This window comes from Chiloscyllium punctatum, chromosome 37 (genome assembly GCF_047496795.1).
Source record: "Chiloscyllium punctatum isolate Juve2018m chromosome 37, sChiPun1.3, whole genome shotgun sequence".
In the NCBI taxonomy this organism is placed as follows: Eukaryota; Metazoa; Chordata; class Chondrichthyes; order Orectolobiformes; family Hemiscylliidae; genus Chiloscyllium; species Chiloscyllium punctatum.
In genome coordinates this window covers 321,545-334,957 of record NC_092775.1, presented here as the reverse complement: position 1 = coordinate 334,957, position 13,413 = coordinate 321,545, and the positions used below count along the sequence as shown (strand labels likewise).

Genomic DNA, 13,413 nt, shown 5'->3' with positions numbered 1-13,413 from the left:
AGTTCTAATTCCAGATTTTAGTGTGTGTTAACCAATTTGCCACCAATTTTTAGAAATGACTTTTGTTTTTTCATAAATGGATTACTTTTGATCAGTCACCAACATAGAACAATAGAACGTTACAGCTCACTACAGGCACTTCGGCCCTCGATGTTACACCAACCTGTGAAACCAATCTGAAGCCCTTCCACCCTACACTATTCCATTGTCATCCATATGTTTATCCAATGACCATTTAAATGCCCTTAAAGTTTACAAGTCTTGTTGCAGGCAAAGCATTTCACACCCTTACTACTCTCTGAGTAAAGAACCTACTTGTGACATCTGTCCTTTATCTATCACCCTTCAGTTTAAAGCTATGGCCCCTTGTGCTAGCCATCACCATCCGAGGAAAAAGACTCTCACTATCCACCCTATCTAACACTCTGATCATCTTGTATGTCTCTATTAAGTCACCTCTCAACCACCGTCTCTCTAACGAATATAGCCTCAAGTCCCTCAGCCTTTTCTCATAAGACCTTCCCTCCATACCAGGCAACATCTTAGTAAATCTCTCTGAACTCTTTCCAAAGCTTCCATATCCTTCCTATAATGCGGTGACCAGAACTGTATGCAATACTCCAGGTGCAGAGTTTTGTACAGCTGCAATATGATCTCATGGCTCAGAAATTCAATCCCTCTACCAATAAAATCAGGTTAACTCCAAATCTTTTGGAAGTGGTCAGTTCAGATATTCATGGTATACAACGTAGACAAAATACTGGGATGTGGAAATGTTATCAGGCTCCCATTTACTTCAAATGAGAGACAGAGAATGAAGAAGAGCCTTGCAGCTTTACTTGACAGTGAGGAAGGATGTGTCAGGTTACAGCGGGATATAGATAAGCTGCAGAGCTGGGCAGAAAGGTGGCAAATGGAGTTCAATGTGGGTAAGTGTGAGGTGACTCACTTTGGTATGAGTAACAAAAAGATTGGGTATTGAGCTAGTGGTTGGATACTTGGTAGTGTGGATGAGCAGAGGGATCTTGGTGTCCATGTACACAGATCTCTGAAAGTTGCCACCCAGGTAAATAGTGCAGTGAAGAAGGCATATGGCGTACTGGCTTTTATTGGTAGAGGAATTGAGTTCCGGAGTCCTGAGGTCATGTTGCAGTTGTATAAGACTCTGGTGCGGCCGCATCTGGAGTATTGTGTGCCGTTTTGGTCGCCATACTATAGGAAGGATGTGGAGGCACTGGAACGGGTGCAGAGGAAGTTTACCAGGATGTTGCCTGGTATGGTAGGAAGATCGTATGAGGAAAGGCTGAGGCACTTGGGGCTGTTTTCATTGGAGAAAAGAAGGTTTTGGGATGACTTGATAGAGGTGTACAAGATGATTAGGGGTTTAGATAGGGTTGACCATGAGAACCTTTTTCCACGTATGGAGTCAGCTATTATGAGGGGGCATAGCTTTAAATTAAGGGGTGGTAGGTATAGGACAGATGTTAGGGGTAGATTCTTTACTCAGCGAGCCGTGAGTTCATGGAATGCCCTGCCAGTAGCAGTGGTGGACTCTCCCTCTTTATGGGCATTTAAACAGACATTGGATAGGCATATGGAGGATAGTGGGCTAGTATAGGTTAGGTGGGCTTGGATCGGCGCAACATCGAGGGCCAAATGGCCTGTATTTTTCTATGTTCTATGTTCTATACGTGCATTGAAAATGACCTGAGAGTGCCAGCCTGGGGTGCAAAAGTTCAATGAGTGTAAAGTTGAAAAGACTTTGCAGATTGTAGAGGAAGAGTTACAATTCCATGATTGCTGAAAGACATGGATAAAATACAAGCAGACTAATATCAGGAATTACTCTGTTTTTCAGGAAAAAGAACATAAAGAAGAAGAAGCTAATGAACAAGGCGAGTTATTACCAACCAACAAGAGTAGGCCATTCGGCCCCTCAAGCCTGCTTTGTCATTCAGTCAGATCCTGATTGATCAGCTGCATCGATTTCACCTTCCCACGTTATCCCATTTGTCATTGATTCCCTTAATAGCCAAACATCTGTCAATTTCTGACTTAAAAACACTCAAATACTGAGCATCCACAGCTCTCTGGGATAGAGAATTCCAAAGACTCACAGCCTTCTGCATGTAGTGTTATAATCTATCTGCCAACTTCTTATCCAATCATTTATCTGTCTAGGTTCCTATCTGTGACCTCTTCAGACTCATGGACAATACTCATGGAATACTCATAGAATACTCAAGGACAAAGACAAGAATGGTCCTAAAGGAAGAGTGCTAAATTGGGGGAAGGCCAACTCTACCAAACTTGGGCAGGAGCTGGGGACTATAAATTGGAAGCAGGTATTTGAAGTGAGGGAAGTGAGAGAGGAAATATCTGGGGCTTTAACAGATATCTTTGCAGCATCCTTGAACATGGGGGAGATCCCAGAGGACTGGAGAATTGCTAATGTTGTCCCCTTGTTTAAGAAGGGTAACAGGGATAATTGAGGTAATTACAGACCTGTAAGCCCGACATCAATGGTAGGGAAGCTCCTGGAGAAAATACTAAGGCATAGGATATATACTCATTTGGAAGAAAATGGGCTTATCAGTGAAAGGCAACATGGTTTTGTGCAGGGAAAGTCATGTCTTACAAACCTAATAGAATTCTTTGAAGGGATGACAAAGTTGATTGATGAGGAAAGGAATGTAGATGTCATATACATGGACTTTAGTAAGGCATATGATAAGGTTCCCCATAGTAAGATGATGAAGTAGATGAAGTTGCATGGGGTCCAGGTTGTCCTAGCTAGATGGATAGAGAACTGGATGGGCAACAGGAGACAGAGTAGTAGTGGAAGGGAGCTTCTCAAAATGGAGACCTGTGACCAGTGGTGTCCCACAAGGAGCCGTGCTGGGACCACTGTTGTTCATGATATACATAAATGATTTGAAGGAAGGTGTAGCTTGCCTCATTAATTTCAAAATGACACTTAGGTTGTTGGAGTAGCAGATAGTGAAGGGGACTGCCAGAGAATACAGCAGAATATAGATAGATTGGAGAGTTGGGCAGAGAAATGGCAGATGGAGTTCAATCCGGACAAATGCGAGATGATGTTTTTTGGAAGATGCAATTCCAGAGCGAACTATACAGTAAATGGAAAAGTCCTGGGGAAAATTGATGTACAGAGAGATATGGGTGTTCAGGCCCATTGTTTCCTTAAGGTGGCAATGCAGGTCAGTAGAGTGGTCAAGAAGGCATAAAGCATGCTTTCCTTCATCAGACAGGGTATTGAGTACAAGAGTTGGCAGGTCATGTTACAGTTGTAAAAGACTTTGGTTCGGCCACATTTGGAATACTGTGTACAGTTGTGGTAGCCACATTACAAAAAGTATGTGGATGCTTTGGAGAGGGTGCAGAGGAGGTTCACCAGGATGCTGTCTAGTATGGAGGGTGCTAGCTATGAGGAGAGGTTGAGTAGATTAGGATTATTTTCATTGGAAAGAAGGAGGTTGGGGGGGGGACCTGATTGAGGTTTACAAAATCATGAGGGGTGTAGACAGGGTGGATAGCAAGAAACTTTTTCCCAGAGTGGAGGACGTATTTTCTAAGGGTCACAAGTTCAAAGTGAGAGGGGAAAAGGGAGATATACGTGTAAAGTTCTTCACACAGAGTGTGGTGGGTGCCTGGAATGCGTTGCCAGCAGAGGTAGCAGGGGTGAGAATGATAGCATCATTTAAGGTGTGTCTAGACAGATACATGAATGGGCAGGGAGCAAAGGGATACAGATCCTTAGAAAATAGATGGAAAATTTAGATAGAGGATATGGATTGGCGCAGGCCTGGAGGACCAAAGGACCTGTTCCTGTGCTGTAATGTTCTTTGTTTTTTATTCCCCACTTTTTTCCCAAACCTCCGCACCTAGCTTTGTATTGACAGCAAATAAATGAATTACATTCATTCCGTTCATCTAACTATTTTGATGTGGATTGAAAATAGCTGGTCCTATATCCTCCTACACTAGTTAGAAGCTGACACAGTCTGGAACCCTGAAGGCATGTTTTCCACCCATTTTGTGATTTCACTAAGCATTCTCTTCAGGTCTCCATTTCTTCCACTCCATCACCACCACGCCCATTTGAAAGCCCATCACTAAATATGAGATGCTGTTCTTCTAGCTTGTGCTGAGGAGTGCAAGGCTCAACATGTGCTGGAGGAACAGCATCTTGTTTTCTGCTTGGTGACCTTGCAGCCTTCAGGACTCACCATTGAGCTCAATAATTTTAGGCAAGAATATTTCCTTTCATTTCATTGTCCACTCACAACTTGTCATCACAAGGGTTCCTTTCATCGCAGCCAATCCATTTTCACCCATTAATGGTCACTATTACTCCTATTCTTACTCCTGGCTCACAATTATCCATCCCTTTGACTGCCCAACTGCTATTCTCTTTCTCTGTGCTCCATCTCTACCTATCATTACCTACCTTTACCTACCCTGCCCCCCCACCCCACCACACCCAACCTTCAACATGTATACCAATCTTTTCCTAGCTGAAATCGGTTCTGAAGAAGTCATTGGACTTGGAACACTAACTCTGCTTTCTCTCCACAGTTGCTGCTAGATCTGCTGAGTTTCTCCAGAAATTTCTGTTTTTGTTTCAATTTTATGACTTGCTTCTGTGCGGAAGGAGTAGGTTTGTTGAATACAGTAGCTCCACCTTTACAAGGAATTTTGATATAAAATGCTAGTCAAAAATTCATTTCTGAGACCTAAAATTAGGAATATTATTCAGAGATTTAGTGAGATAACTATCGGCATTGATTCTGTTCTGAATTTTACAGATGTTACTCATCTTAATATGCCAACATTTGATGAGATAGAAGAAGAAGCCAATAGGACAGATGAGCAGGTGACCACAACAACCAAGAAAACCATAGCAACATTTCAGGTAAATCAACTTCACCCAACTTCACACTGTTTCATGATTACCCAAATAAGTGAAGCATAGCATCATAAATTTCATATCTGATTCCTGTTCTAACAAAAAACAGTATTTGATTAATTTTTGTAATTTCACATTATTCCTACATAATAATATTTGCACTAGAGCATCCTTATCCCTTGCACCTTGGAATTCTGCGTTTAAGTCATAGTCTTCTTTTTTATTCTTCCCGCCAAAGTGAACAATTTCACATTTTCCAACATATCACCTTCATCCACCATATTTTTGCACAATTACTCAACCTGTTTATATCGGTGTGCATCCTTATGACCTCTTCACTTTCCTATATATCTTTGTATCATCAGCAAACATAGCTACAGGTGCCTTTGCTCCCCTCATTTACGTTATTCATTAAAAGAAAGGAATATCGCCTCTGGCAATGATTTTTTTCATCCTCAATCTCCGCGGGAGTAGTACCGGATGATTGGAAAGAGGTGAATGTTGTTCCTCTGTTCAAGAAAGGGAATAGAGAAATCCCTGGGAATTACAGACCAGTCAGTTCTACATTTGTGATAAGCAAGGTACTGGAAAGGATTTTGAGAGGTAGGATTTATGACTATTTGGAAAAAAACGTAGTTTGATTAAAGCTAGTCAACATGGCTTTATGGGGGACAGGTCATGCCTCATAAGCCTTATTGAGTTCTTTGAGGATGTGATGAAACAAGTTGATGAAAGTCAAGCAGTGGATGTGGTGTGTATGGATTTCAGCAGGGCATTTGATAAGATAGCCAGAGACTTTTCCCCAGGGCAGAAATGACTGTCATGAGGGGTCTAATTTTAAGATGATTGGAGGAAGATATAGGGGAGATGTCAGAGCTAGGTTCTTTATGCAGAAAGTGGTGGGCGTGTGGAATGCACTGCCAGCAGTGATAGTAGAGTCAGAGACATTAGGGACATTTAAGCGATTGCTGGACAAGCACATGGACGGCAGTAAACTGAGGTTTGGTTGATCTGAGATTAGGATCAATGGTCGGCACAACATCGTGAGCCGAAGGCCTGTATTGTGCTGTACTGTTCTATGTTCTAACAGTTGGATTATTCAGCTCATTGAGCCTACCCAACCATTCTAGATCATTGTTGATCATCTCCTGAGTGCCTTTTTTCCTGCCACATCTCCATAACCTTTCTGTAGTTACTCTCCAAACACCTATTGATTTCAAACATAGAACAGTACAGCCCTTCAGCCTTCGATGTTGTGCTGACCTTTTATCCTATTCTAAGAACAAACTAACCTACATACCCTTCATTTTGCTATCATCCATGTGCCTATCCAAGAGTCGCTTAAATGTCCCTAATGTATCTGACTCTACTACCACTGCTGGCAGTGCATTCCATGCACCTACCACTCTCTGTGTAAATAGGCTACCTCTGACATCTCCCCTAAACCTTCCAACAATCACTTTAAAATTATGCCCCTTCATGTTGGACATCCTAAACAACCTCCACATTTCTGTTGTATATTTCCCTGAGGACGTCTGTTCCCAGTTTATGCTGCACAGTTCCTGCCTAATAGCATTGTAATTTCCCAATTAAATACTTTCCCATACTGTCTGCTCCTATCCGTCTCCATGATTATAATAAAGATATGGAATTGTGATCACTATCACCAAAAAGCTCTCCCACTGAGCGGTCTGACACCTGGCATGATTTGTTGCCAAGCACCAAATCCACTATGGCCTCCTCTGTAGTCGGTCTATATACATATTGCGACAGGAACCCTTCCTGAACACACCTGACAAAATCTGCTCCATCCAAACTATTTGAACTAAGGAAGTTCCAATCAATATTAGGGAAGTTAATGTCACCCATGACAACAACTGGTACTTCTGTACCTTTCCAAAACCTACCTCCCAATCTGCTCCTCCATGTCTCTGTTGCTATTGGGGGAACTGTAGAAAACTCCCAAAAAACTCCCAACGGCTCCTTTCCTGTTTCTGACTTCCACCCATATTGACTCGGAAGACAACCCCTCCTCAACGACCTCCATTTCTGCAGCTGTGATACTATCCTTGACTACCAATGCCAATCCTCCACTACATCAAGGGCTGAGGGGCCTGTATGGTACTGCACTGTTCTATATTTAATTTAGCTTGAATTTGGTTGCATTAGCACTTGGAATATAGCCTCAAAGTTTACAGAGATTGCAGTTCATGACTATAACCTTATGACGATTATTCAACTCAATTTTATTAACCCCAAGAACTCTTCACCTATCCAGACTTTTCTACATTGCAGTGAATGTAAACAATTCCTTCTATATTGTTGCAGATTTTCAACACGGAACTGGAGACAGAATTCTTTAACTTTGAAGATTGGCTCTATATCTTCCCTCTGTACCGGGGTAAAGCCAATGGAAATGAATTTGGAGATAAAGTTGATGATCGAAGTATGGGCAAATACAAGGTCAGCTTTGTGAATTGTTTAGTAATTTAGTGATTGTGCTCAGGCTCTGGCTATAACTGGGGAATCACGTGATTGTTGCATTGGTATGGGCATGTTTGTTATGTGTATCTCTGTAGCAAAAACAATGATAAAGTGCATGAAGATAAAACTCAAATCCTACTCTTCGCCATCAAATAGGTTTTATGTAACACTTAGCTTAAGCCAAAAGGAATAGGAGCAGTCATAGGGCATTTGTTCTGTCAAGTCTGATCTGGTATTTGTGGCTGATTCTTGACCCTAGCTCTGCTCTCCTTACCAATTCTTAAATCCCTAGATTACCTAATCCAACAATGCATTAGTCTCAACCTTGAATATACTCAGTTCCTGAACATCAACTACTCTCTGAGGTAAGAATTTCAGAGATACACAAGCCTCAGTGAAAAAAAAATTCTCCTTGTCTCAGTCTGAAGTGACTGTCCTTTTATTTTGAGGCTATTGTTTATATTTTCCCAGGATTGAGCCAACTCCAAGGGCCTTTAAAAATAGCAGGCAGAATTCTATTCCAGGGTTTCTGCTCCCATTCCTTGCGATGACAATTTTCATCTGTATGGGATAAAGGTGCAGGTTGTGAACCTATGACCTATACTCCCAATTTGGCTGGTTCTGTCTCAAGGGTGTCATCTCATTTCCCCGACAGAAAACACATTGTCAGATCCAGAGAACAGGTGGCTTAGGACCCCTCTTAGGGATCGTGAACCTTAGTCTAGACTCAGGAATTTCTTCAAGGATACATTAAAATATATTACCCATGTACCCATCACACCTTCACATGCCTCTTCCATGGTCTGTCCTCCACCCTCAAAGCCCACCCAGCTAGTGTGTACTATGAACCATGTAATAAAAATGGCAAGTCTTGAAATGTACTTAAAAATAAACAGACAATCTAAAATCATCTTTAAAAATAACTGCTCCTTTTACAACCTTAAAATTGTACATCAGACAGAACCTGTACAACAAAGCCTTACCTTCTTTCACACCTTTTCATCTTATCCAAAAGTATATAGACATTTTAAAACACATTTCAATAAAAGAATAATTCATTGTAATCTCATTAAGGTATCAACCAATCAAAGTGAACAGTCCACTTCAACTAGCAAAAAACAAACATAAGACCATAAGAACTAGGAGCAGGAGTAGGCTGTCTGGCTCTTCAAGCCTGCTCCACCATTCAATAAGATCACGACTGATCTTTTTGTGACCTCAGCTCCACGTACCCGTCCTGTCACCATATTCCTCAATTCCTTTACTGATCAAAAAATTATCCATCTTCGCTTTAAAAACTTACCGAGGAAGCGTCCACAACTTCACTGGGCAGCGAATTCCATAGATTCACAACCCTCTGGATGAAGAAGTTCCTTCTCAATTCAGTCCTAACCTGCTCCCCTTAATTTTGAGGCCATGCCCCCTTGTTCTAATGGAACCATCCTTTCTGTTTCTATCCTATCTATTCCCTTCATTATTTTATCTGATTTGATAAGATCCCCCCATTCTTCTAAATGCCAGTGAATACAGTCCCAGTCTACTCAGAATCTCCCCATAAGTCAACCCCCTCAACTCTTGAGTCAGTCTAGTGAATCTCCTCTGCACCCCCTGCAGTGCCAATACATCTTTTCTCAAGTAAGGAGACCAAAACTGCACACAGTACTCCAGGTGTGGCCTTACCAGCACCCTATGCAGCTGCAACATAACTTCCTTGCTTTTAAGTTAGAACCCTTTAGCAATGAAGGACATCTGCCTTCTTAATGACCAAAGCAGTTGCTGATATTTTCATTATCGAGTTTGCAGCTTAGTTAAGCATTTATAAGGAGGCTATCTGTGAACTGTATCAAAAGAAACAGATAGCCAAGTATCTGTTTCTTCAGATTGCCTTGTTATAAATGCTTGGTTGAGCTTCAGGACTCAATAACATTAGGACAAGTTGACTTGCAGGATTGCAGGGATGGAGCAGAGGGAATGGGACTGAATAGAATCCTCTACAGAGAATGAACATAGACTTTATAAGATGAGTACCCATCATCTGTGCTTTAATGATTCTACCAGCTTAATATGATGTCTGGAGTGATTGCTCCATCTGTAAGGCTGATGGAAACTCCACCATGGTGAGTTTTGGGATCCCTGACAATCATGCAGCTCGCTCACTGTTTCTGTGCCTTTGAAGTCTGAGGTTCCTCCTCTAAGACCTATCAGCCAATAACCAGGTGGACAACTCTTCAGTCCCAGCAGCATCATAGGGAGTGGTGGCCACTCCTGGCACTGCAGATGACTTGATGTTCCTAAGCAACAACTTTGTTAGAGACCCTAGAAGTGAGGTGGGTTAAGTGGGCTCAATGGAGAAAGGCAGCTTCCAGCAGGGTACAGGAAAGGGGCAGCGGCATCTCTTTTAACAGTATGGTGCTTTCGTGCAAAGATGCGAATGGTAATTGTCCGTAGGCCTCACAGTGACTTGTCAGGAGATAACTGTATCCTGAACCCACAGGGAGACCATCAGCGCAATGTGGCAATCAACACACCACAGCTGATGTCCTTAAGTGGCCATTAATTAGCAAGTTCAGAACCAGTGTTGACCTGTGTTGACCTGGGAGTGAATAGACTGTCCTTGATAATTCGTAGCTATGACTTGATCAGGGAGAATCAGGAAGGCAACAAGCTCTCCATCCCACACTTTCTCCCCTGCTTATCCAGCATACTGTCATTCCCGGCCCATTCATGAACTGGAAATCTAATACAATCTTTTCAATCAATTCCTACACCTAAACTTCTTCCAACTTACTGCCTCATAGTGATTTGAACTGTTACAAAATTTGTTACCTAGAATAAGGTAGCTGAAGAAATGCGATAAGAATATGGAAAATTATGGAGAAATGGTGGTACTGTGGTGATTACACTTGACTAGTCATTCAGAATCCTAGACTAATGCTTTGAAAACATGGGTTCAATCCTACCATGGTGAGTCAGGGAATTCAAATTCAATTCATTATGTCTGGAATTATAAATTATATAGATTCATTGATGATGACCATGAAACTATCATCAATTGTTAAAAACCCAACTGGCTCACTAATGTACTTTTGATAATAAAATCTGCTAATCTGCCCTACACGTTGTTCCACACCCACAGCAATGTATCTGTCACTTAACTGTCCTCTGAAATGGTCAGGCAAGCCACTCATTTTGAGGGCAATTAGGGATGGGCAATAAATGTTGCGCCGGCCACAACCCTGGAAAGAGTAAAGAAACAAAGGCTGAAGTTTCTTGGTTGGGGCTTTGGAATTTGAGTTCCAGGGGTATCAGAGTGGTAGGGATGGGTGGGAGCTCAAGTTGGGGCACCCTTGGATTGATCTAATTTTGTCTTTTTTAATTTAGGGTTCGTTCCTAATCTACCCAAATGATGAAGTGGAAGCTGACTATAAGATATTCCAGGGTATCCCAAAGAACAGACCAATCAAAGTTCTTGTCAGGGTTTATGTGGTGAAAGTGAGTACAACTTCTCACTAGATTTTACAAATTTGCATGGCCACAATGTAATGTGTTAGGCTAATGAATGAAATAGAGTCTTTTTAATTTAATTCTGAATATATTTATTTTCCCAAGAAGCCTAAAGAAGGAAAGGGTGGAGTTTAATGGCTTTCCATTTGGTGTGTTTGGCAACAGGGGTAGTTTAATTGAATAGGAGGGTGGTTAGGTGGGCACACTGATTAATTTTGTATCCATGTCTGTGACTCACCTGTGCACTATTATCTCAGTGTCAGTAGGGTGCTTACCACATGGAAACTCAAAATATGTACCTCATCAGCACTGCATGTTTTTGGGAGAAGGGCCTTCTGATTCAATGGTACTCAGAGTCTGATTGAGCCACCACCTTCCAACTCCTTCTTCTACTCCCCTGTTACCCTTAACCCCAAGATCTACCCTACCTGCCCTCATCTCTGGCCTTGGGATCCAGTGATGATACAAAACCTCAGGCTAGTATCATACTATGGTACGCATCACCTCCTTGGGTGGAGCTGCTGATATTACTGTCCTTTAGGGAAGCAAATCTGTCATCCTCACCCAGTCTAGCCTACATGTGACTCCAGACCCTCAGCAATCTGGTTTACTCTTAACTGTCAATTAGGGATGGGCAATAAAAAATGCTGGCCCAGCCAGTGCTACCCTCATCCTGTGAATGAATAAAGATATAAAAGCACAGTTAAGTGGTCAGCAGTGCTTGGCAAGGAACTTCTTTTCCTGGGGATTTCGATCCTGGGGAAGCCCACTACAGTCCAGTGGTATGGACTACAATTTGCTTTTCCTGAAAGATGTGATGCAAGACTCTTCCCAGTGGGTAAAGCCACCATCATTTCCAATAAATGTTGTCCACAGTACCAAGAGTTGAAATCTTATTGCAAATCTAGAATAATAAATATAATCCTGAGAATTTGGCCTGGAATTTCCACTTGCCAGATAGCCATGATTCCAGTGTGGGATTCTGTGGATTCCCCATCATAGCATACTCTAAAGGAATTCCCAAGAAACAGCTCCCCTACACTTGAAACCATCTGAAAGTATCAATGTTAATTACAATTTTTGGTAAACTTTTGTGATTTTCCAAACTAAAACTTTTTTTTAACCAAGGCAACTAATCTTGCTCCCACTGACTTGAATGGAAAATCCGATCCCTATATCGTTGTTAAAGTTGGTGAACAAGTCCAGGACAGTAAGGACCGGTACATCCCCAAACAACTGAACCCTGTCTTTGGAGAGTGAGTATTAGTGCAATTCTGTAACTATCAAAGCTAATATACTAAAATTCTGGAACCTGGATCGAAATGAAGTTGTTTTGTCGTAGGTTATGGGGTATCTCTGTCCAGAATTTCTTACCATATCAGTAGCTCAGTTAAGGAAAGGGCCTTAAAATTACTTCTACAACAGACAACATGAAAATGGAAAAATACACAAAGTACAGGTGTATGAAAACAGACTGATTAGGGACAAAACATTGAGGAAAATAAATCACTTGAAATGATTAGTCACTAATATTGGTTGGCAACGCTACTCTGTTCAGAATAACCTCAGGCAGTCTAGTCAGCCATTAAGGTGCTTGACGTACAAGTCTGTCACTTGCTGTCCAAGAGGAAATGACCTGTTCTGTAGCTTGTCTTCCCAAGGGAAGGAATGCATTTCAAAGTCTTTATTATGAGAGTCTAACAATTGAGTTTTTGACCTCTCTAGAAGCAGCTCCACAGATAAACCTATGTTTATGGCCAAGAACACTAACCTATCCCCACTTTACCACACTGCCCCTGCCACCCCCTTTATCTGCAGCTCCCCCTACATCCACAGCCCATCCTGAAGAGGGGTTACACTTGAAACGTCTACTTCTCCTCCTCCTAATGCTGTCTGGCTTACTGTGTTCTCCCAGCTTCCTGCCTGTCTACTTTGGATTTCACCATCTGCAGTTTTTTTTGTCTCTAAAGAAGATAAAGATCTCTGCAATCTGTTAAAAAGACACAACATGATCAATTTGTCCGTTTGACTTTTCATGAATCTCAAATTATAAATACTCCAAAAAGTACTACTGAATGAAAATAAAATAGATTGCAGTTAAAGATAGTAATGGAGATAATTTTAGTCATCCCTAAGATAGAGTCATAGTGATGTACAGCATGGAAACAGACCCTTTGGTCCAACCTGTCCATGCCTATCAGATATCCCAATCCAATCTAGTCCCACCTGCCAGCATCCAGCCCATATCCGTCCAAACCCTTTCTAGTCATATACCCATCCAAATGCCTCTTAAATGTTGCAATTGTACCAGCCTCCACCACATTCTCTGGCAGCTCATTCCATACACGTACCATCCTCTGTGTGAAAAAGTTGCCCCGTAGGTCTCTTTTATATCTTTCCCCTCTCACCCTAAACCTATGCCCTCTAGTGCTGGACTCTCCCACTCCAAGGAAAAGACTTTGTCTATTTATCCTATCCACGCCCCTCATAATTTT

General features: G+C 41.8%; 1 protein-coding gene across 3 annotated transcripts in view; it reads left to right on the top strand.

Annotated features, from left to right (window-relative positions):
• The window catches only part of fer1l4 (fer-1 like family member 4), a 356,632-nt gene that overhangs the window by 234,795 nt on the left and 108,424 nt on the right, over window positions 1-13,413 (top strand). For all 3 annotated transcript variants that reach the window (XM_072556056.1, XM_072556055.1, XM_072556057.1), the window contains 5 exons: window positions 1,859-1,895; window positions 4,830-4,936; window positions 7,259-7,393; window positions 10,796-10,906; window positions 12,047-12,174. In XM_072556056.1, coding sequence (XP_072412157.1) covers window positions 1,859-1,895; window positions 4,830-4,936; window positions 7,259-7,393; window positions 10,796-10,906; window positions 12,047-12,174 — 518 coding nt within the window. The remainder of the gene's footprint in view (window positions 1-1,858; window positions 1,896-4,829; window positions 4,937-7,258; window positions 7,394-10,795; window positions 10,907-12,046; window positions 12,175-13,413) is intronic.